General features: G+C 49.0%; 1 protein-coding gene across 1 annotated transcript in view; it reads left to right on the top strand.

The window, feature by feature from the left end:
* The first annotated feature begins 596 nt into the window (after positions 1-596).
* cacna2d4b (calcium channel, voltage-dependent, alpha 2/delta subunit 4b) overlaps positions 597-22110 on the top strand; it is a 45857-nt gene continuing 24343 nt past the window's right edge. The window contains exons 1-19 of the mRNA XM_067234412.1: positions 597-745; positions 3945-4026; positions 7111-7227; positions 9251-9310; positions 9492-9654; positions 10612-10743; positions 10888-10948; positions 11581-11731; positions 11882-11956; positions 12815-12904; positions 13318-13431; positions 16648-16726; positions 16903-17036; positions 17243-17260; positions 17600-17677; positions 18644-18724; positions 18813-18887; positions 20583-20669; positions 21911-22044. Coding sequence (XP_067090513.1) covers positions 597-745; positions 3945-4026; positions 7111-7227; positions 9251-9310; positions 9492-9654; positions 10612-10743; positions 10888-10948; positions 11581-11731; positions 11882-11956; positions 12815-12904; positions 13318-13431; positions 16648-16726; positions 16903-17036; positions 17243-17260; positions 17600-17677; positions 18644-18724; positions 18813-18887; positions 20583-20669; positions 21911-22044 — 1880 coding nt within the window. The remainder of the gene's footprint in view (positions 746-3944; positions 4027-7110; positions 7228-9250; positions 9311-9491; positions 9655-10611; positions 10744-10887; positions 10949-11580; positions 11732-11881; positions 11957-12814; positions 12905-13317; positions 13432-16647; positions 16727-16902; positions 17037-17242; positions 17261-17599; positions 17678-18643; positions 18725-18812; positions 18888-20582; positions 20670-21910; positions 22045-22110) is intronic.

Genomic DNA, 22110 nt, shown 5'->3' with positions numbered 1-22110 from the left:
CTCCTCTCACTCCCCTCTGCTCCCCATCTCGGTGGTAAGGGAGTTTAATCCAAGTAGATTACGCTCTGAACTGAGCGACAGAGGAGACAGCGCATCAACTCAGAATATCGATGGCTGTTAAATCCCGCCTCCCCCCCTAGCTGTGACAGTGTTTCTGTCTGGACAGTGACCTGCTCTGAGCTCGCAGCGACCGACAGGGATTCTCACAGGCAGGAAGCTAGAAGAGCTAGGACATCACAACTTCTTGTTCTCTTTTGGTTTTTGGTTCCTGTTCTTCCTGTTTTGAGAGTTTGCGGCTGGGTTCGTTTTCACCTGGGCTCCATTCAGGGTTACTCCAACAGGTTGTGGGACTGAGGATTGAGCGACGGTGGTGGAGTCTTCAGAGGATGAGTGGATCATGGACAGGAGGATGAAGGCGACTGGAGGAGCGGAGGAGCAGGAGGACACACCGGCTCTTTCCTTTAACGTCATCAACCGGGAAGATATCCTGTGCTTGCTTTAGCCAACATGAGAAAACCTTTTTTGGAATATCTCTCATCACTTTCCTAAGGCGTATGGATATGGAAGTGGACCTGATTGGGTGTTAAGACATTACTATGGACTTTTCGGTACGGATGATGCCTTCGGTCGGCGAAGTCAGGGTGGAACCCAGGACTGGAGGAGGGCTGAGACTGGGACTGTGGGTCCTGTGTCTTCACTGGCTCTGTCTCACCACACACGCTCAGATGAAGATACCTCCAGAGACGTAAGTGGCCTCCTGCTGCACCCCAGACCCTGACTGCTTCAGTGGTTGTAACTGAAACATACCTGACTGGCACATGTGTAAAATCTCCTGTATCTGGTGGTCTGCTTTATCCCTATTTAGGATTCACAACGTGATTGACAATCTCAAGGTGGTAGATTTACATTTACATTTAGTCATTTAGTAGACGCTCTTATCCAGAGCGACTTACAGTAAGTACAGGGACATTCTCCCCGAGGCAAGTAGGGTGAAGTGCCTTGCCCAAGGACACAACGTCATTTGGCACAGCCGGGGATTGAACCAACAACCTTCTGATTAATAGCCCGACTCTCTAACCGCTCAGCCATCTGACCCCTAGATGTCTTCAGATGTTCAACATCAGGGTTCAGTCAGTTGATCAGAACTTTGTCATGGTCATCACAGGCGTTGGAGAAAGGCCCATGAGCAGGGTCTGAGTTTCAGTCAGGTCCAGTCAGGTCCAGTCAGGTCCAGTCAGGTCCAACTACACAAGCAAATCATAACCCTGCGACATTTAAAACATTTAGGGAAAATATATTTTCCAGAGGATCAAACCTCAGGTTGTGAGAGACAGGGGGGGACAGCGGCCTTACAAACGATCCCATCAACAGTTTTTTGCTTAAAAGTAAGCTGATTACTTTCAACCCTTCGCAAGGAAAAGTACAATATGCTTGGATCTGAGAGAGCTCTAAAAAGCCCACAGTTTACCATCAGATCCCAGCTCGTCGCACCACTGGGTTTGATTCCTTTCCGCCGGCCTCCCTGACCGTGTCAGAGAGACTGGAGCTTGTTGTCAGTCTGCAGCTGCTGCCTGAGGGACTGATTGCACAGTGACCCTGATACGCCTCTCCTCCCCTGCTATAATTGAACTGCATCCAACTGTCACCCAAATCACAGCGCCCAAAAACTCCCATGTGCTTAAGGAGATTAATTGTGCCTGAGTCCTCTCTCTGCCCGCCGAATGTCCGCACACTCACCCCTCTGCACAAGAGGACGCGCAAGGCAACGCCGGATAACATGATTTGATGTGATTTGTTATTGACAGAGCTTGGATTTTCCATCGTCGAAATCCTTCCAAGCCCATGTGGAATTCAGCCCCGCTTTTACTCAGCTGAAAGATATCAAGCGTTGTTAGACCACTCGGTCTGCTCAGCGTTAGTCACATTTCAATACATTTCCCAGCATCCCTTGGGGCGATTCATCTCTTCCTTGGGGCCTTTAATGATGAGCAGCGGTATTCTCTAAGGTACTAGGGGGGGAAGCTGCTTGTTCTGTGTCCTCTTATGTTACGCAGATTACATCTCCCAAACCACTGCAGTACCACAGCACAAACTGGATATTCTCATGAGCTTAGATGTAAAGCCCTGATCCAGGTTAGCTATCACACTGACCCAAAGCTATCTCTCGTCAGAGTGGCCAAAAGCTTACAGAGCTGACCAGCCCATCGGTTTTTAAGCCAGTCTATCAGACGCAACCGCATGACCCCATTGCTTTTTCAAAAATTCTTGTCTCACAATTTCTGGCTCGCACAGCAAGCTTGTACCGCTTGCATAAACTATTACGGCATCAGCTATTACGTTTTTTTTATTCACAGGCTAGTAAAACAAATGTTTTTGGGCAGTATGTAGTTGAAAGAGGACTGGGCAGTCATGAGACCTGAGTGTGAGCACTACTGGGCCCCCCCCAGGGTCGCCGGGGTAGGAACCGTTGCCAGGGAACCAGACTGGCCCACAGATGGCTGTGGAGGTTGGATGCCGTGTTCTAACAGGAAGCACATGTGATGAATAGAGCCCCACCTGACGTGTCTCTGTGGCCCGCTGGCTGGTGCAGCGGGATGATGTCACAGCAATGCTGCCATCACTACCAGGATTTGTGGATAGTCTTAACTTGTACCCGGGGCGTAGGTTTGTTTTCTGATGTTGGTGGGACAGCTTTGTTTCATAACTATTGCAATAACAATTTTCTTTATTAAAAATGGGAAGGTGCAGATTTGCCATTTTCAAAAAGTTAATAATCAAACATAGCTATAACTGTGCCCCGGACTTGTACAGAATTGAGAAAGACTCGTAGGAACCGATTCATCAGAATAAGAAAGGGTTTTAATCGCCATGAAAGTTTGCCCATTCAGGGCTGTCAGAGCTTTATTGAGTAGGTTTCATATGATGGGCTGCGTGACCCAGTGTGAACGCAGCAGGTCAGTGAAGGGAAGCATGCCCTCGTGTGTGCTCGTGAGCAAGGCACTTCTGCCCTTGAGCAAGGCACTTCTGCCCTTGAACTGACACAAATCTGCTTCATTGATGAGCAGTACCCTGGCTGACCATGTAATCTTTGAAAATGATGTGTTGTCTGGGGATTGACAGACAGTTGAAGTTCCACAGTGCCATATGGACTGACAGAGCTGTAATATTTTAAGGCCAATGACAAACACACTGCTTAAACCCTGTCGCATCAAAACCGAACCGTGTGGATGTGTGTAATGTTGGTATTCTTCATCTGATCCTGAGATGGGCGACTGTCGTAATCCTGTGAGTGCTCTGGACTTCAGCACCTGTGACCTTCTCTGCTCTTCTCTCTGCCAGGCTCCCGCAAGCTACACTGGGATAGGCTTGATATTTGCTAGGCTAGGCTAGGGCTAGAGTAGGCTAGGCTAGGCTAGGCTAGGGCTAGAGTAGGCTAGGCTAGGCTATGCTAGGGCTAGAGTAGCTACCTCATCCACCTCCACCTGGCCTCTGTTTATTGGGGTTAAGCCTCTTTAAACTAATTGTTTGTGGTATCATAATTTCACATTTATTATATGAAAAATGTTGTGCACGTATTCCTGGAAAAAAATCTTGATACAATCCCATATCTGAGTGTGCAATAGGAATTGCACACAAGAAACACAATCCCAACATGATTGTGGTTAGATCTATCTGTATATTATTTGTGTTCAATAGTTTCTGCAGAATCCCTTCATTTGCTTGAGGACACACCTGGAACACTACAGACCCACATCTGCAGTGAACAGATTATCCTCTCCGTTTTACTCTTGTGATTTTACTGGCCTTTTTTTAAACTCTGAACAGTCTGTATTTAGACACAGAAAGCGCAAAATTAAGTGATGATTGTGTATGTCCTGTGTCATCTGGAAAAGGACACTGCAGTAGATTATCATTTTTTTCTGAAATATCTGTCTTTGTTTCAGGGTCCAGAAATGGGCCAGTACACTGTCTGTGCAACTGCGTGAGATTTCTACAAAATTCTCTGGATCTCTCCTTCTACAAAAGGTAAGTGTTTGAGTTGACACACTGCTGTGTATGTATGTTTTGTCTTGCCTTTGTACCACATTTGTATGTTTTGTTCAACTGGGACAAACCATGTACTATTTTTATAGGGGGAGGAATATGGGCAATAACATTCTTTCAAAACAGAATTAGGTTTAACCTAGATCTACTATCTACCCTTCACCTGCTAACATACAGCACTGGCAGGTTGTTGTGGTAACATATACAGCACTGGCCGCTCTTTGGGCAAACATTTACAGCACTGGCAGCTTGTTGGGCTAACATATACAGCACTGGCAGGTTGTTGTGGTAACATATACAGCACTGGCCGCTCTTTGGGCAAACATTTACAGCACTGGCAGCTTGTTGGGCTAACATATACAGCACTGGCAGCTCTTTGGGCTAACATTTACAGCACTGGCAGCTTGTTGGGCTAACATATACAGCACTGGCAGCTTGTTGGGCTAACATTTACAGCACTGGCAGCTTGTTGGGCTAACATTTACAGCACTGGCAGCTTGTTGGGCTAACATATACAGCACTGGCAGCTTGTTGGGCTAACATATACAGCACTGGCAGCTTGTTGGGCTAACATTTACAGCACTGGCAGCTTGTTGGGCTAACATATACAGCACTGGCAGCTTGTTGGGCTAGCATATACAGCACTGGCAGCTTGTTGGGCTAACATTTACAGCACTGGCAGCTTGTTGGGCTAACATATACAGCACTGGCAGCTTGTTGGGCTAACATATACAGCACTGGCAGCTTGTTGGGCTAACATTTACAGCACTGGCAGCTTGTTGGGCTAACATATACAGCACTGGCAGCTTGTTGGGCTAACATTTACAGCACTGGCAGCTTGTTGGGCTAACATATACAGCACTGGCAGCTTGTTGGGCTAACATTTACAGCACTGGCAGCTTGTTGGGCTAACATTTACAGCACTGGCAGCTTGTTGGGCTAACATATACAGCACTGGCAGCTTGTTGGGCTAACATTTACAGCACTGGCAGCTTGTTGGGCTAACATATACAGCACTGGCAGCTTGTTGGGCTAACATATACAGCACTGGCAGCTTTTTGGGCTAACATATACAGCACTGGCAGCTCTTAGAAGGAACTCAATGAAAGACATGACAGTGGGATGTTACCCCTCTCCTGGTTTCCCGAAAACTCTCTCAAATGTTCACGGTTCCTCAGTAGGCCCCTGGTGATACCCTACACTCTGCCCTACACTCTGCCCCACTCTGCCCCACACTCTGCCCCACACTCTGCCCTACACTCTGCCCGACACTCTGCCCTCCACTCTGCCCGACACTCTGCCCTACACTCTGCCCGACACTCTGCCCTACACTCTGCCCGACACTCTGCCCGCCCTACACTCTGCCCGACACTCTGCCCTACACTCTGCCCTCCACTCTGCCCTCCACTCTGCCCTCCACTCTGCCCGACACTCTGCCCTACACTCTGCCCTACACTCTGCCCTACACTCTGCCCCACACTCTGCCCTACACTCTGCCCTACACTCTGCCCTACACTCTGCCCCACACTCTGCCCCACACTCTGCCCTACACTCTGCCCTCCACTCTGCCCTACACTCTGCCCTACACTCTGCCCTACACTCTATTCCTACACTCTGCCCTCCACTCTGCCCTCCACTCTGCCCCACACTCTGCCCTCCACTCTGCCCTACACTCTGCCCTACACTCTGCCCTACACTCTGCCCCACACTCTGCCCTCCACTCTGCCCTACACTCTGCCCCACACTCTGCCCTACACTCTGCCCTACACTCTGCCCCACACTCTGCCCTCCACTCTGCCCTACACTCTGCCCTACACTCTGCCCTACACTCTATTCCTACACTCTGCCCTACACTCTGCCCCACACTCTGCCCCACACTCTGCCCTACACTCTGCCCCACACTCTGCCCTACACTCTGCCCGACACTCTGCCCTACACTCTATTCCTACACTCTGCCCTACACTCTATTCCTACACTCTGCCCTACACTCTGCCCTACACTCTGCCCCACACTGCCCTCCACTCTGCCCTACACTCTGCCCTACACTCTGCCCCACACTCTGCCCTCCACTCTGCCCTACACTCTGCCCTACACTCTATTCCTACACTCTGCCCTCCACTCTGCCCTCCACTCTATTCCTACCTCCACCTGGGTGATTTACAATCATCCAGTTGTGAGAACAGTGCCAGGTGATTGTGCAACTTGTAGAGAATCCCCGTGTTTGTGTGTGTGTGTGTGTGTGTGGGTGTGTGTGTGTGTGTGGGTGTGAATGCTGATCAGGATTGTCTTTGGCACAGTGGCCCTGAGCGACAGACACGCCCTAACAAGATCACATTAATGCCCAGATTTAGGAGCAAGCTCTCTTCCCCATCATGCTCATCAGGATTTGGTGGACAGCCTAGTTCTTATTTTAGACGACCACATCCATGTTCGACTTCTGTAAGTCTTAGCTTCCAGTAAATTATTTCAGGTTGAAGAGTAAAACAGTTCAGTCAAAGAATCGTTGCATTCTAATATTTGGCTTATTTTATAGTTCAGTGCTCAATATCATACTGAGAGACCTGCGCTGATTAGAGCATATCATTAAAAAAAAATCTTAATTACGTATAATCCTACCTCTTCCTAAAATCTCTCCAGTCTGTATTTACCCACAAGCAGGTTACCTCCACTTACTTTAAGTCCCCAGAATGTGGGTTGCTTAGATTAATTGGGATTTGTGACTGCTTTAATTAACAACTAAAATAAGAGGAAAGCTAGAAGCCTTCTCGTCCCACACCCATTTCCTGAATTTCCTTTCGATGTACTTCACTCCTCAAGTATTAGGTCCATCACATCAAACTGTGGAGTGAAAACATTGGTTTTATACACCCAAACCTAGTGAGATGGGCATAACAAGTTAGCCTATATGAAGACACAAGTGAAACAGTGGAAACTGTATCAAATTTACCTAACCCAACCTAAACCAACCTAACTAATTTAACCTAACCCAAAACAAAAGTTTTTATTGATGATTTAATACAATTTTTGATTTTTACTGTGTTTACAAATTGTATTATCTTCCCCCAGAAACTCAAAGATGTGGAGCCCATCGTTAAGATCGTGGAGTTGGACGGCAGGGAACTGGTGAAGGATATATCAGATGAGATCGAAGCCATGCTGGGACGCAAGATGAAGTCAGTCAAGGTGAGGAAGTGAGGAAACCAAGATGAAGTCAGTCAAGTTGAGGAAGTGAGGAAACCAAGATGAAGTCAGTCAAGGTGAGGAAGTGAGGAAACCAAGATGAAGTCAGTCAAGGTGAGGAAGTGAGGAAACACTTATGTTTTAGCAGTACAGTGCTGTGAAGATTTTTTACATGGCTAAAATTGGTGCAGCAGTATACAAGTACAATGTTGAGAGAACAATATTGTTTGGCCATTTCATTTACTTATTGGGTGTGCTCAAGCCTTCGGCGAGAGCACAACCTTTGTTCTCTCACATATATGTTATTATTATTTCTTTTTGCCCCCCTAAAACTTAGTCAATATTTGGCCTACATAGACAACGTAGGTGTCAAAAGTTTCGTCTTGGTAGCGATTGAGTTGCTTCTATTGGAATTTACGTTCCGTTGCATGGTTTAGGCTTAAGTTAAGTTTTTGTGGCGAAAAGTGAAGCTAACGGTGGCTAATTTGCTAGCCACAGTCACTGACGTTACTAACGTCACTGCGTCACTAACGTCACGAAAACACGCGTGACTACCTTTGCCAGAACATTCGTTTAGCATCTGTTGACTTGGGGGATAGCTAGGCTAACTATAGCTTTACTGCAAGGCAGCTGCAGAAACGCCACAAGAAAAGAGGCCAGGGTGATAACTATTTACTCATTTTACTTTGTGATATGACACACAATTGTGATGTGTAATGTACAATATAAGCTGATATTATTAAGGAAGTACATCTACTTTCGGAAACAGTAGTCTACTATTTCACTGAAGTATTAGCATCATGACATTAGCCTGCCTACAGTGGTCTATGATGTAGCGTTATCTGTTTTCAATCGTTAAAATAAACATTCCTCACATATACATTTTCGTTGTAGGATTTATTCTGACATTAGAAAACGATTTGTTGGTGAAATTACCATTACCTGTGGTTTCAAACCAGTGTAGCTCACTGCAACGCTGTAGCTTACGCGAGACACACTACTGTACAAAAACATCTACACTAAACAGCTGTTTAGGAAGTCAAACGGCGACAGAACATGTTCGGTACTCCCCTTACTTAAATCAAAAGTCTATCTAACTACTAACCTGAACTTCATTGCCACAGCCTAAACGTTGTCAATCTGTTCATGAAAATAATTAATTTCAGCTTAAACCGTACAACGGAACGTTAAATCCAATTCAACCAACGCAATCGCTACCAAGACGAACACAGCAGTAGTCTAGTACTGTATAGTAGTAGTACAATTTACCGGGGCAGATTCTCCACACAGGGCTATATCGCATTTTGCGTTGTTACTGACAATGATCGCTACCACTGAGCTTTTTATGAATGAGCGATTTTCCACTAAATAAATGTCAAGCTTATTTACGTTTTGGGGGGCATATTTTCAGTTAGCAGATGGTACTGTTTGAATCGCGATTCCATCTTCTACTGCCGGGTAACGTCGTAGAATAATCTTCAAAGGGGGTTCTTTATTAATGAATGAATGCAATGAGTAGGCTAAATGCCTGAACATATCATGAGAAGGGAAAAACTTAAAATGACGTTTAAGTCATAGAGATTAGGTCAATTTTTACACCGGTCTGCCCAATTTATTCGTTTTGTTTCAACGATGAGGCTGCCTCTTGCAGGGGAAATGAGAAGACATCTATTTCATTCTATACTTCACTCGTATTTTCAGTTCTAAATGAGCAGCAAAAAAAATATGCTTTTAAATCTATGTCATCTTTATAAATAATAAGTATGCATTTTTATATAAAATATACAGAAATATCAGTTGTAAAAATGTCATTCAAAAACGGACCCCTGTGCAACCGACGCAAGCAAGCACACCCTACAATTTCCCCAGAAATTGTACCCTCTCTAGTTTCTTAAAGCAATTTTGCTTTACTAGTACTTTTTTTTATTTCTGCCAAATACTTTTTGCACAATACTGTACATATTTCAGTTTGATATTTAACGTTTCCTTCCTAATGTAAATCTTCCATGTGTGTTTGTTTCCTCAGAGGTTGGCAGAGTCGGCTGAAGACGCAGATTTGTACCACGAATTCAACGCAACATTACAGGTTTGTCGCCGCAGGAACCTGTATACATACTCTGTACACGTTTTTTGTGGAGACAAAAACATTAGGAGCAATGCGGTAAAGAAACCATGTAAAGAAGCCCTTTTAACATTTGAATATTAACTAGGCCTGTTTCTCAAATGCAGCCTTGTGACATACTGTGCGTTTTCTATATCTCCTGCAGTTTGACTACTACAACTCCATGATGATTAACACGATGGACGATGAGGGAAACTTTATACCGCTGGGAGGGGAGTTTCCTCTGGAGGAAAACAAGCATTTCAACAAACTGCCTGTCAACACGCTGCAGAGCGACGTGCAGGTGCCCACCAATGTCTACAACAAAGGTGGGTCGAACTAACAGTCAAACTCCAACATGTGACATCCCTTATGTTTATACATTTCACAGTAACACTTTAGAATAATGGTCCGTTGTTAACGAGTAGCTATGCAGGAAGTAATAGGTCGTATTACATTAACACAGAACTTAATACTATTAACTAATATGGAACCAAGATTAACTAAGCAGTAATAGTACATTTAGTACAAAGGCACAAGCTTCTGAAATGTTATGACCATGTTAAAAGTAAAAAACCCACAATTGTTCACTTTTTTTGACATGTTACTTTTGTGATTAGTAATTAATTGGTTATTCTTTCTTAATTGGTCATAGTTGACAAGTTCTCAATGAGGATATATTTATTTAGTAATAATCAAATACCTACCAAGGAACTACCTTTGTACTAAATTTGCTATTACTTACTGCTTAGTTAATCTTGGTTCCATATTAGTTAATAGTATTAAGTTTGGTGTAATGTAATACTACCTATTACTTCCTGCATAGCTACTACTCGTTAACAACGACCATTATTCTAAAGTGTTACCCATTTCACTAGTCTTACTAGGCCTTCTAGCGCTTGTTCAGATGTTGCCACAAAATAAATAAATAATCTAAACATTTAGCTGAATAGAAGCACTAGACAACGAGAAGACTAGTTGCTCTAATTTGTGACAACATTAATCTAGTTTGCCAAGGACTGTTTCAATCTCAGATTTTTCAGAAGTGCACAACTTCCAACTTTAGTAGAGGTGTGAAAAAAACTCACTAGTGACAAACTTGCACAGACTCCAGTCTGTTTAATCAAGGGCTGACATTTTAGGGGACATAAATATAAGACAAAACATTCGACTTTTGTTTTCACTTTAGGGGGATAACTATACAGAATTCTCTTAAATTATACAATTTCAACAACAAAACAACAACATGTCTCATATTTCTGCGGTGGGGTTTCTCTTGTTTGAAGATCCCAACATTCTCAATGGAATCTACATGTCAGAAGCTCTAAACGACATCTTCATTAGCAACTTCCAGAAGGATCCGACACTCACCTGGCAGTACTTTGGCAGCTCTTCAGGATTTTTCAGAATTTACCCTGGTAAAGGATTATATTTCAGATGATTAATTTAGCAAAATACTAGTGAAAGCCTGAATTTCAATGCTAATGAAACAAATAGTGCTTGACATCCTTAAAACGATACAGAAATGACTAAACGTAATATGTTAAACATTATTCTTTCAGGTATCAAGTGGACACCAGATGCCAATGGTGTAGCAGCCTTTGATTGCAGGAACCGTAACTGGTAAGATAAAGATAAAACCGTTTAAACTGGTAAAGAGAGTAGACTAACACAAGGTCAAAGTGTTCACTCCAAGAGTTGTTTGGTGGTAGAGGATACCTTGTGGATGGGAGGTCGATAGTTGCGGCATCTTTTTTTGGGGGTAATTCTTTTCCACATTTATTGAATACAGTAATAGCAACAACACTGTTTGCGAGGCGAGGCCCAGGGCTTTCCCATTGTCGAAACCCACGTCACACTAAAGCTAGCAACTCCCTACAGGTCTGACCTCAGCTACCTGCCGCCTGTCCTCTCAGTATTCAGGTCGTTAGCACGGCCTCAGCTGGCCCTGGCTGCACACACAGATTAGGTACATGGATAGCACCCAATACCGGGCAGACCGCAGCAACAGACAGCCAACGCAGAGACAGTGAGACCCTGATCCGCATGGAAGTCTTTAAGCTGCTGCTTAAGTGACTAATAGCTCAATAGCCAGGTTGGTGTGGGCCTCTTGGGCACCATATGGGAGAGTTTATGCTCTTAAAAATAATACGTACAGTATGGTGAGGCCATTTGTGTGCTAATACAGATCACTGTTGTGAGATGTTGTCACAACACGGTGCATTACATGTCCTGTGTCTCTTTCGATCTCTAAGGTACATTCAAGCTGCAACTTCACCAAAAGACATCATAATCCTGGTTGACATCAGTGGAAGTATGAAAGGGTTGAAGATGACAATCGCCAAACACACGATCAACACCATCCTGGATACGCTGGGAGAGAACGACTTTGTCAACGTCATAGCCGTGAGATCATCTAGTCCCATTTCACGTCACTTTTTATTTTCACCCCTGCCATGCACGTTTCTAATAATCCTTACAGTGAACATTCATAAGCGGTAATTTTTACAGTAATAAAACATTTATACAACAAGGTGTCTCCTGTGTCTCCCACAGTACACAGACTACGTCCGTTATGTGGAGCCTTGTTTCAGGGGCACTCTGGTTCAGGCTGACTTGGACAACCGCGAGGTAAGTCCATTATCTGCTTCAGTTAAGCTAAGTCTAGCTGATCCACAAGCGGGCTAACTTCCCAATAAGACCGAGGCATCTTCTGCTTGCTTTGGAGTCACTCTGTCGACTGTCCATCCACACCCGGCTAGGAGAGGGAGGGGCAGATGCTTCTGCTGAGGGTAGCAAAGTCGGCTCAACGTGGTTCTGACCTAGTTCCTTAAACAGTCCATCCTGAAGACCAGGCCAGGTCACTCTGGGATTTTCCTCTGAACCTTTGACCCTGCTCTCAGACTACTGTTTCCATTTCTGCGTTACGGCCAAGAGAAATGATGTCTGTGTTTGTTTGTGTATTTTTGGATGTGCGTACTTGTCTGTTTGTGTGTGTATGCGTACGTTTGTGCATATGTGTGTCTGCATGTGTGTGTGTGTGTGTCTACATGTTTGTGTGTGTCTCATGTGTGTCTGTGTGTGTATGTGTATGTTTGTGTCCAGTCCCAGTGGGCCTACCTCAGTGTGTTCTGCTACAGGTTACGTGAGGTGAGTTTCCTCTGTGCCAGTCTGAGAGGTTAACCTGCCTATCGGCTTCCCTGGTCTCAGTTAGGAGGTCAGTTAGGAGCCCAAAAGCCGTTATCTGCTCAGCTTAGGTTAACTAACCACAAACACCAAGACGCTTCTAGAAGTGTTCTGTGGGAATCAACAAAGTGTGCGGGGAGCGTGACCTGTTTGGGTCTGTCCTGTGGGGTTTAGGTTGGTGTGGATGCCCTGTTCATCTCCTGTCCATGGTCCTTCATATTTGCTGTTCTACTGTATGTCCATGTGAAGTGCGTACGAATCGTGTTCCCTCTCCAAGTGTCCTTTTCTTTCTCCTGTGTGAAGCACTTCAAGGTTCTTGTGGATGAGCTGCATGTGAAAGGAGAGGCCAAGATCAAGGTGGCCATGAAGGAAGCCTTCAAAATCCTCAACGAGGTTCGTGTCTACGCCCCCTCCTCCTCCACCACACACACCAATACACACATACACTCATTCACACACACTCACACATCAACCCCCCATTACCCCCTGCTGACAGCAAGAGAATTTAAATGATGATGACTTGAAAATCCACCAACAAGGCAACGCCCCGCAACATTAAGCCCCCCCAGCACCTGATAAAATATGTTCCCACACGCACTCACACGCACTCACACACCCTCACACACCCTCACACACCAACACGCCCCCTCCTCCTCCACCTCCTCCACCTCACACACCAACACGCATGCACAGCATCACACACACAGCATCACACTCACAGCATCACACACACAGCATCACACACTCTCCCACGTGGGCAGCACCATGTTGAGTGGGTATCACACCCTGCGTGTCGCTTCCTCCAGGCCTCCACCAAGGGCCAGGGCAGCCTGTGTAACCAGGCCATCATGCTGATCACAGACGGAGCCATGGAGGACTTCCAGTCCGTGTTCGAGGAGTTCAACTGGCCAGATCGCAGGGTAGGCTAAAGCTGCCTGCTCTCTCCATCCTGCTCTCTCCATCCTGCTCTCTCCATCCTGCTCTCTCCATCCTGCTCTCTCCACCCTGCTCTCTCCATCCTGCTCTCTCCATCCTGCTCTCTCCATCCTGCTCTCTCCACCCTGCTCTCTCCATCCTGCTCTCTCCACCCTGCTCTCTCCACCCTGCTCTCTCCACCCTGCTCTCTCCATCCTGCTCTCTCCACCCTGCTCTCTCCACCCTGCTCTCTCCACCCTGCTCTCTCCATCCTGCTCTCTCCACCCTGCTCTCTCCATCCTGCTCTCTCCACCCTGCTCTCTCCACCCTGCTCTCTCCATCCTGCTCTCTCCACCCTGCTCTCTCCATCCTGCTCTCTCCACCCTGCTCTCTACATCCTGCTCTCTCCATCCTGCTCTCTCCATCCTGCTCTCTCCATCCTGCTCTCTCCACCCTGCTCTCTCCATCCTGCTCTCTCCATCCTGCTCTCTCCACCCTGCTCTCTCCACCCTGCTCTCTCCACCCTGCTCTCTCCATCCTGCTCTCTCCATCCTGCTCTCTCCACCCTGCTCTCTCCATCCTGCTCTCTCCATCCTGCTCTCTCCATCCTGCTCTCTCCACCCTGCTCTCTCCATCCTGCTCTCTCCATCCTGCTCTCTCCATCCTGCTCTCTCCACCCTGCTCTCTCCACCCTGCTCTCTCCATCCTGCTCTCTCCATCCTGCTCTCTCCATCCTGCTCTCTCCACCCTGCTCTCTCCACCCTGCTCTCTCCATCCTGCTCTCTCCACCCTGCTCTCTCCATCCTGCTCTCTCCATCCTGCTCTCTCCACCCTGCTCTCTCCATCCTGCTCTCTCCATCCTGCTCTCTCCATCCTGCTCTCTCCACCCTGCTCTCTCCATCCTGCTCTCTCCATCCTGCTCTCTCCATCCTGCTCTCTCCACCCTGCTCTCTCCATCCTGCTCTCTCCATCCTGCTCTCTCCATCCTGCTCTCTCCATCCTGCTCTCTCCACCCTGCTCTCTCCATCCTGCTCTCTCCATCCTGCTCTCTCCATCCTGCTCTCTCCACCCTGCTCTCTCCACCCTGCTCTCTCCATCCTGCTCTCTCCACCCTGCTCTCTCCATCCTGCTCTCTCCATCCTGCTCTCTCCACCCTGCTCTCTCCATCCTGCTCTCTCCATCCTGCTCTCTCCACCCTGCTCTCTCCATCCTGCTCTCTCCATCCTGCTCTCTCCATCCTGCTCTCTCCATCCTGCTCTCTCCATCCTGCTCTCTCCACCCTGCTCTCTCCATCCTGCTCTCTCCACCCTGCTCTCTCCATCCTGCTCTCTCCATCCTGCTCTCTCCACCCTGCTCTCTCCATCCTGCTCTCTCCATCCTGCTCTCTCCATCCTGCTCTCTCCACCCTGCTCTCTCCATCCTGCTCTCTCCATCCTGCTCTCTCCACCCTGCTCTCTCCATCCTGCTCTCTCCGTCCTGCTCTCTCCACCCTGCTCTCTCCACCCTGCTCTCTCCATCCTGCTCTCTCCACCCTGCTCTCTCCATCCTGCTCTCTCCATCCTGCTCTCTCCATCCTGCTCTCTCCACCCTGCTCTCTCCACCCTGCTCTCTCCATCCTGCTCTCTCCACCCTGCTCTCTCCATCCTGCTCTCTCCATCCTGCTCTCTCCACCCTGCTCTCTCCATCCTGCTCTCTCCATCCTGCTCTCTCCATCCTGCTCTCTCCATCCTGCTCTCTCCACCCTGCTCTCTCCATCCTGCTCTCTCCATCCTGCTCTCTCCACCCTGCTCTCTCCATCCTGCTCTCTCCACCCTGCTCTCTCCACCCTGCTCTCTCCATCCTGCTCTCTCCACCCTGCTCTCTCCATCTTGCTCTCTCCACCCTGCTCTCTCCATCCTGCTCTCTCCATCCTGCTCTCTCCATCCTGCTCTCTCCACCCTGCTCTCTCCATCCTGCTCTCTCCATCCTGCTCTCTCCATCCTGCTCTCTCCACCCTGCTCTCTCCATCCTGCTCTCTCCATCCTGCTCTCTCCATCCTGCTCTCTCCACCCTGCTCTCTCCATCCTGCTCTCTCCATCCTGCTCTCTCCACCCTGCTCTCTCCATCCTGCTCTCTCCATCCTGCTCTCTCCATCCTGCTCTCTCCACCCTGCTCTCTCCATCCTGCTCTCTCCATCCTGCTCTCTCCACCCTGCTCTCTCCATCCTGCTCTCTCCGTCCTGCTCTCTCCACCCTGCTCTCTCCATCCTGCTCTCTCCATCCTGCTCTCTCCACCCTGCTCTCTCCATCCTGCTCTCTCCATCCTGCTCTCTCCACCCTGCTCTCTCCATCCTGCTCTCTCCACCCTGCTCTCTCCATCCTGCTCTCTCCATCCTGCTCTCTCCACCCTGCTCTCTACATCCTGCTCTCTCCATCCTGCTCTCTCCGTCCTGCTCTCTCCACCCTGCTCTCTACATCCTGCTCTCTCCATCCTGCTCTCTCCATCCTGCTCTCTCCACCCTGCTCTCTCCATCCTGCTCTCTCCATCCTGCTCTCTCCACCCTGCTCTCTCCACCCTGCTCTCTCCATCCTGCTCTCTCCACCCTGCTCTCTCCACCCTGCTCTCTCCATCCTGCTCTCTCCACCCTGCTCTCTCCATCCTGCTCTCTCCACCCTGCTCTCTCCATCCTGCTCTCTCCATCCTGCTCTCTCCATCCTGCTCTCTCCACCCTGCTCTCTCCACCCTGCTCTCTCCATCCTGCTCTCTCCACCCTGCTCTCTCCATCCTGCTCTCTCCATCCTGCTCTCTCCATCCTGCTCTCTCCACCCTGCTCTCTCCATCCTGCTCTCTACATCCTGCTCTCTCCACCCTGCTCTCTACATCCTGCTCTCTACATCCTGCTCTCTCCATCCTGCTCTCTCCACCCTGCTCTCTACATCCTGCTCTCTCCATCCTGCTCTCTCCATCCTGCTCTCTCCACCCTGCTCTCTCCATCCTGCTCTCTCCATCCTGCTCTCTCCATCCTGCTCTCTCCACCCTGCTCTCTCCATCCTGCTCTCTCCATCCTGCTCTCTCCACCCTGCTCTCTCCACTCTCTCCTCTTGGTGTGTTGTGACAGCATCTCTGTCAGAACACAACAGTTCAGTGTTACCATGATTAAGTTTGCCTTCTGTGGCTTGTTGTGGGCCCAATGTCTGGGTCCGTACGTGTCGTCATGAGAGCTCACCTGTGTCTGTGTTCAGGTGAGGGTCTTCACCTACCTCATCGGCAGAGAGATGACGTTTGCTGACAACACCAAGTGGATAGCCTGTAACAACAAAGGTGTGTGGGTTCAAAAACTCCCAGATAAGAAGTGTTGATGTGGGAGTTATAGTTCACTGATAATAGTGGAGAGCTTGTAACAATCAAGGAGAGTATATTGTGTGGCCTCAGATGTCTAAGAATACTGTGTGTGTGTACCTGCATGTGTGTGCGTGTGTGTGTGTGTGTGTGTGCAGGTTACTACACACATGTCTCCACTCTGGCGGACGTCCAGGAGAACGTCATGGAGTACCTGCATGTTCTGAGCCGGCCCATGGTCATCAACCACGACCATGACATCATCTGGACTGAGGCCTACATGGACACGGTGGTGAGATGACCAGCTGTGGCCCTCACAGCTCTTCCACTAGGGTCCATTCATCAGCAACACGCCAGCTCATACCTCACTCTACATTCCACATGACCCACCTTGTCTGGTACTTTGTGTTTTTTGTGAGTGTGTGTCATGTCATCCCTGTCACTCATTGGTCTGTTGCGACTGCTTCTTGTTGTCTCATGGCTCCACGGACCTGACAGCTTCCCAATACCAAGGAGGTAAAACTTAGACTAGTCTGGTCAATAAATCCGCAATAGATCAGCTGTAAGCACTGGTAACACCCCACGCTATGAACAGCGTATACAACAGTTACTGCATACCCCCTGTGTTGTGAAGAACAAAAACAGATTTCTCTCCTCTCCTAGTAGCTGAAGCTTAAGTCTCCCCTCAGAACATTCATAGACGTCCCTAGTGCTCCAGCCCCCTCTCCTGGAGGGAGTCTGAACTGCAGGAACCCGTAGTGGGCTGATCATGCTGTCTTACATGCTGTTGGAGCTTAATGCAGCGGGGAGGATGTTGGAGGGGCTGTGATGGTAACGACCCTCTCTCGCCCTCAGCTCTTCAACACCAAGGCTCAGAGTCTGTTGCTCATGACCTCGGTGGCCATGCCCGTCTTCAGCAAGAAGAAGGAGACAGTGAGTAGATCCTCACAGACAAGGAGTAAATTTACATTTAGTCATTTAGCAGACGCTCTTATCCAGAGCAACTTACAATAAGTACAGGGACATTCCCCCAAGGCAAGTAGGGTGAAATGCCTTTCCCGGCCGGGAATCGGACTGGCAACCTTCAGATTACTAGCCCGATTCCCTAAACAGCCACCTGACTCCCTTAAGTAAAGTAGAGGCACTTCCAAGCATCACTGTAAAAGAGGTAATTGATCCTGTTTTTGAGGTGAAAGACGCTTGGTGTTATGGTGCTGCTGCAGTGGTGGTTTGGTCATCACTCTTGAACGAGGTTTACTCAAGTACACCTTCTACAGCTCTGTAGCTGTGTGGGTCTACTGTAACTGTAACAGAATAACACCACCCAACACCTTGTTGGTGCATCAGTAAAGTCAGGGTGATGGTTAATCAGTTGAATTTCCTTTTATTTTGTTCACCATAAAAAGCGTGTTGTCTTGTTGACCTGGTGTTGTGTGACGTGTCGTCTTGGTGACCTGGTTTTGTGTGACGTGTCGTCTTGGTGACCTGGTTTTGTGTGACGTGTCGTCTTGGTGACCTGATGTTGTGTGATGTCGTTTTGGTGACCTGGTGTTGTGTGATGTCGTCTTGGTGACCTGGTGTTGTGTAATGTCGTCTTGGTGACCTGGTGTTGTGTGACGTGTCTTCTTGGTGACCTGGTGTTGTGTGATGTCGTCTTGGTGACCTGGTGTTGTGTGACGTGTTGTCTTGGTGACCTGGTGTTGTGTGATGTCGTCTTGGTGACCTGGTGTTGTGTGACGTGTTGTCTTGGTGACCTGGTGTTGTGTGATGTCGTCTTGGTGACCTGGTGTTGTGTGATGTCGTCTTGGTGACCTGGTGTTGTGTGACGTGTTGTCTTGGTGACCTGGTGTTGTGTGACGTGTTGTCATGGTGACCTGATGTTGTGTGATGTGTCCCCAGCTGTCCCACGGGATCCTGCTGGGGGTGGTGGGGTCGGACATCCCCCTGCTGGAGGTGATGAAGCTGGCGCCCAGATACATGGTCAGTCTGCCGGTGGCTTCATGAAGAAAATAGCTTTTTTCATATTTAATCCTTTAATCCTGGATGATTCTGTGTTTCTGCCTATCAGCTGGGTCCCCATGGTTACGCCTTCCTGGTCACCAACAACGGCTACATCCTGTCCCACCCTGACCTTCGACCTCTGGTGATTCAAGTTTATTTCTCTGCTTAGGGATGGGTAGAGCATTTGACTGCAGATCAAGAGGTTGCAAGTTCAAATACCCCCTCCTACCTTTCATGTTGCTTTAGATACAGTGTCTGCCAAATGAACACATTATTATGATATTATTATAATAAAGTTGCAGTCTCTTTGACTTCTGTCTCTGTGAGTTCCTCTGGAAGCAGACAGATGATCGTTTCTTGTTTTTATCCTTTAGTGTCTATGTGTTACGTATCTCATGTAGCTTTCCTTCTATCCTCCATTCTCTCGTCTCCTCCCTGCTCCTGCCTGCTCCTCCCTCCTCCCTGCTCCTTCCTGCTCCTTGTCTCCTTGTCTCCTCCCTGCTCCTTGTCTCCTTGTCTCCTCCCTGCTCCTTGTCTCCTTGTCTCCTCCCTGCTTCTTGTCTCCTCCCTGCTCCTTGTCTCCTTGTCTCCTCCCTGCTCCTTGTCTCCTTGTCTCCTCCCTGCTCCTTGTCTCCTCCCTGCTCCTTGTCTCCTCCTTGTCTCCTTGTCTCCTCCTTGTCTCTTTGTCTTCTTCCTGCTCCTTGTCTCCTCCCTGCTCCTTGTCTTCTTGTCTCCTCCCTGCTCCTTGTCTCCTCCTTGCTCCTTGTCTTCTTGTCTCCTCCCTGCTCCTTGTCTCCTCCCTGCTCCTTGTCTCCTCCCTGCTCCTTGTCTCCTCCTTGTCTCCTTGTCTCCTCCTTGTCTCTTTGTCTCCTCCCTGCTCCTTGTCTCCTCCCTGCTCCTTGTCTCCTCCCTGCTCCTTGTCTCCTCCCTGCTCCTTGTCTCCTCCTTGTCTCCTTGTCTCCTCCTTGTCTCCTTGTCTCCTCCTTGTCTCTTTGTCTCCTCCCTGCTCCTTGTCTCCTCCCTGCTCCTTGTCTCCTCCCTGCTCCTTGTCTCCTTCCTGCTCCTTGTCTCCTTCCTGCTCCTTGTCTCCTCCCTGCTCCTTGTCTCCTCCTTGTCTCCTTGTCTCCTCCCTGCTCCTTGTCTCCTCCCTGCTCCTTGTCTCCTCCCTGCTCCTTGTCTCCTCCTTGTCTCTTTGTCTCCTCCCTGCTCCTTGTCTCCTCCCTGCTCCTTGTCTCCTCCCTGCTCCTTGTCTCCTCCCTGCTCCTTGTCTCCTCCTTGTCTCCTTGTCTCCTCCCTGCTCCTTGTCTCCTCCCTGCTCCTTGTCTCCTCCCTGCTCCTTGTCTCCTCCCTGCTCCTTGTCTCCTCCCTGCTCCTTGTCTCCTCCTTGTCTCTTTGTCTCCTCCCTGCTCCTTGTCTCCTCCTTGTCTCCTCCCTGCTCCTTGTCTCCTCCCTGCTCCTTGTCTCCTCCCTGCTCCTTGTCTCCTCCTTGTCTCTTTGTCTCCTCCCTGCTCCTTGTCTCCTCCCTGCTCCTTGTCTCCTCCCTGCTCCTTGTCTCCTCCTTGTCTCCTTGTCTCCTCCCTGCTCCTTGTCTCCTCCCTGCTCCTTGTCTCCTCCTTGTCTCCTTGTCTCCTCCCTGCTCCTTGTCTCCTCCCTGCTCCTTGTCTCCTCCCTGCTCCTTGTCTCCTCCCTGCTCCTTGTCTCCTCCCTGCTCCTTGTCTCCTTCCTGCTCCTTGTCTCCTCCCTGCTCCTTGTCTCCTTCCTGCTCCTTGTCTCCTTCCTGCTCCTTGTCTCCTCCCTGCTCCTTGTCTCCTTCCTGCTCCTTGTCTCTGTCCTCCAGTATAAAGATGGGAAGACTCTGAAGCCCAAACCTAACTACAACAGTGTGGACCTGGCGGAGGTGGAGTGGGAGGACACGCAGGAGACCGTGAGTGAACACACACACACCTCTCAGCACACACACACACACCTCTCAGCACACACACACACACCTCTCAGCACACACACACCTCTCAGCACACACACACACACACACCTCTCAGCACACACACACACACACCTCTCAGCACACACACACACACCTCTCAGCACACACACACCTCTCAGCACACACACACCTCTCAGCACACACACACACACCTCTCAGCACACACACACCTCTCAGCACACACACACCTCTCAGCACACACACACACCTCTCAGCACACACACACCTCTCAGCACACACACACCTCTCAGCACACACACACACACCTCTCAGCACACACACACCTCTCAGCACACACACACACACACACACACCTCTCAGCACACACACACACACCTCTCAGCACACACACACCTCTCAGCACACACACACACACCTCTCAGCACACACACACCTCTCAGCACACACACACCTCTCAGCACACACACACACACCTCTCAGCACACACACACCTCTCAGCACACACACACACACCTCTCAGCACACACACACACACACACACCTCTCAGCACACACACACACACCTCTCAGCACACACACACCTCTCAGCACACACACACCTCTCAGCACACACACACACACCTCTCAGCACACACACACCTCTCAGCACACACACACCTCTCAGCACACACACACACACCTCTCAGCACACACACACCTCTCAGCACACACACACCTCTCAGCACACACACACACACCTCTCAGCACACACACACCTCTCAGCACACACACACCTCTCAGCACACACACACACACCTCTCAGCACACACACACTTCTCAGCACACACACACCTCTCAGCACACACACACACACCTCTCAGCACACACACACCTCTCAGCACACACACACACCTCTCAGCACACACACACACACCACTCAGCACACACACACCTCTCAGCACACACACCTCTCAGCACACACACACACACCTCTCAGCACACACACGCCTCTCAGCACACACACACCTCTCAGCACACACACACCTCTCAGCACACACACACCTCTCAGCACACACACACCTCTCAGCACACACACACACACCTCTCAGCACACACACACACACACACACACCTCTCAGCACACACACACACCTCTCAGCACACACACACACACACCTCTCAGCACAGCTCAGACACGTCTGGGCCCAGACATAACACGTGTGTGTGTGTGTTATCTCCAGTTGAGAACAGCCATGGTGAAGGGGGAGATGGGAAGCCTCACTTTAAACATCAGGGCGTCGGTAGATAAAGAGAAAAGACCCTTGTTCTTAATCAACAATTATTTCTACACCAACATCGATGAGACTCCTTTCAGGTAACAGTCAAAATTCACAATACCTTATATCTCCTTGTTCATGGACTGTATGTGAACTATAGGAAG

The sequence above is a fragment of the Osmerus mordax genome, chromosome 4 (genome assembly GCF_038355195.1).
Source record: "Osmerus mordax isolate fOsmMor3 chromosome 4, fOsmMor3.pri, whole genome shotgun sequence".
Taxonomy (NCBI): domain Eukaryota; kingdom Metazoa; phylum Chordata; class Actinopteri; order Osmeriformes; family Osmeridae; genus Osmerus; species Osmerus mordax.
The sequence above is the reverse complement of the archived record's forward strand: the minus strand, read 5'-3'. Positions and strand labels throughout refer to the sequence as shown.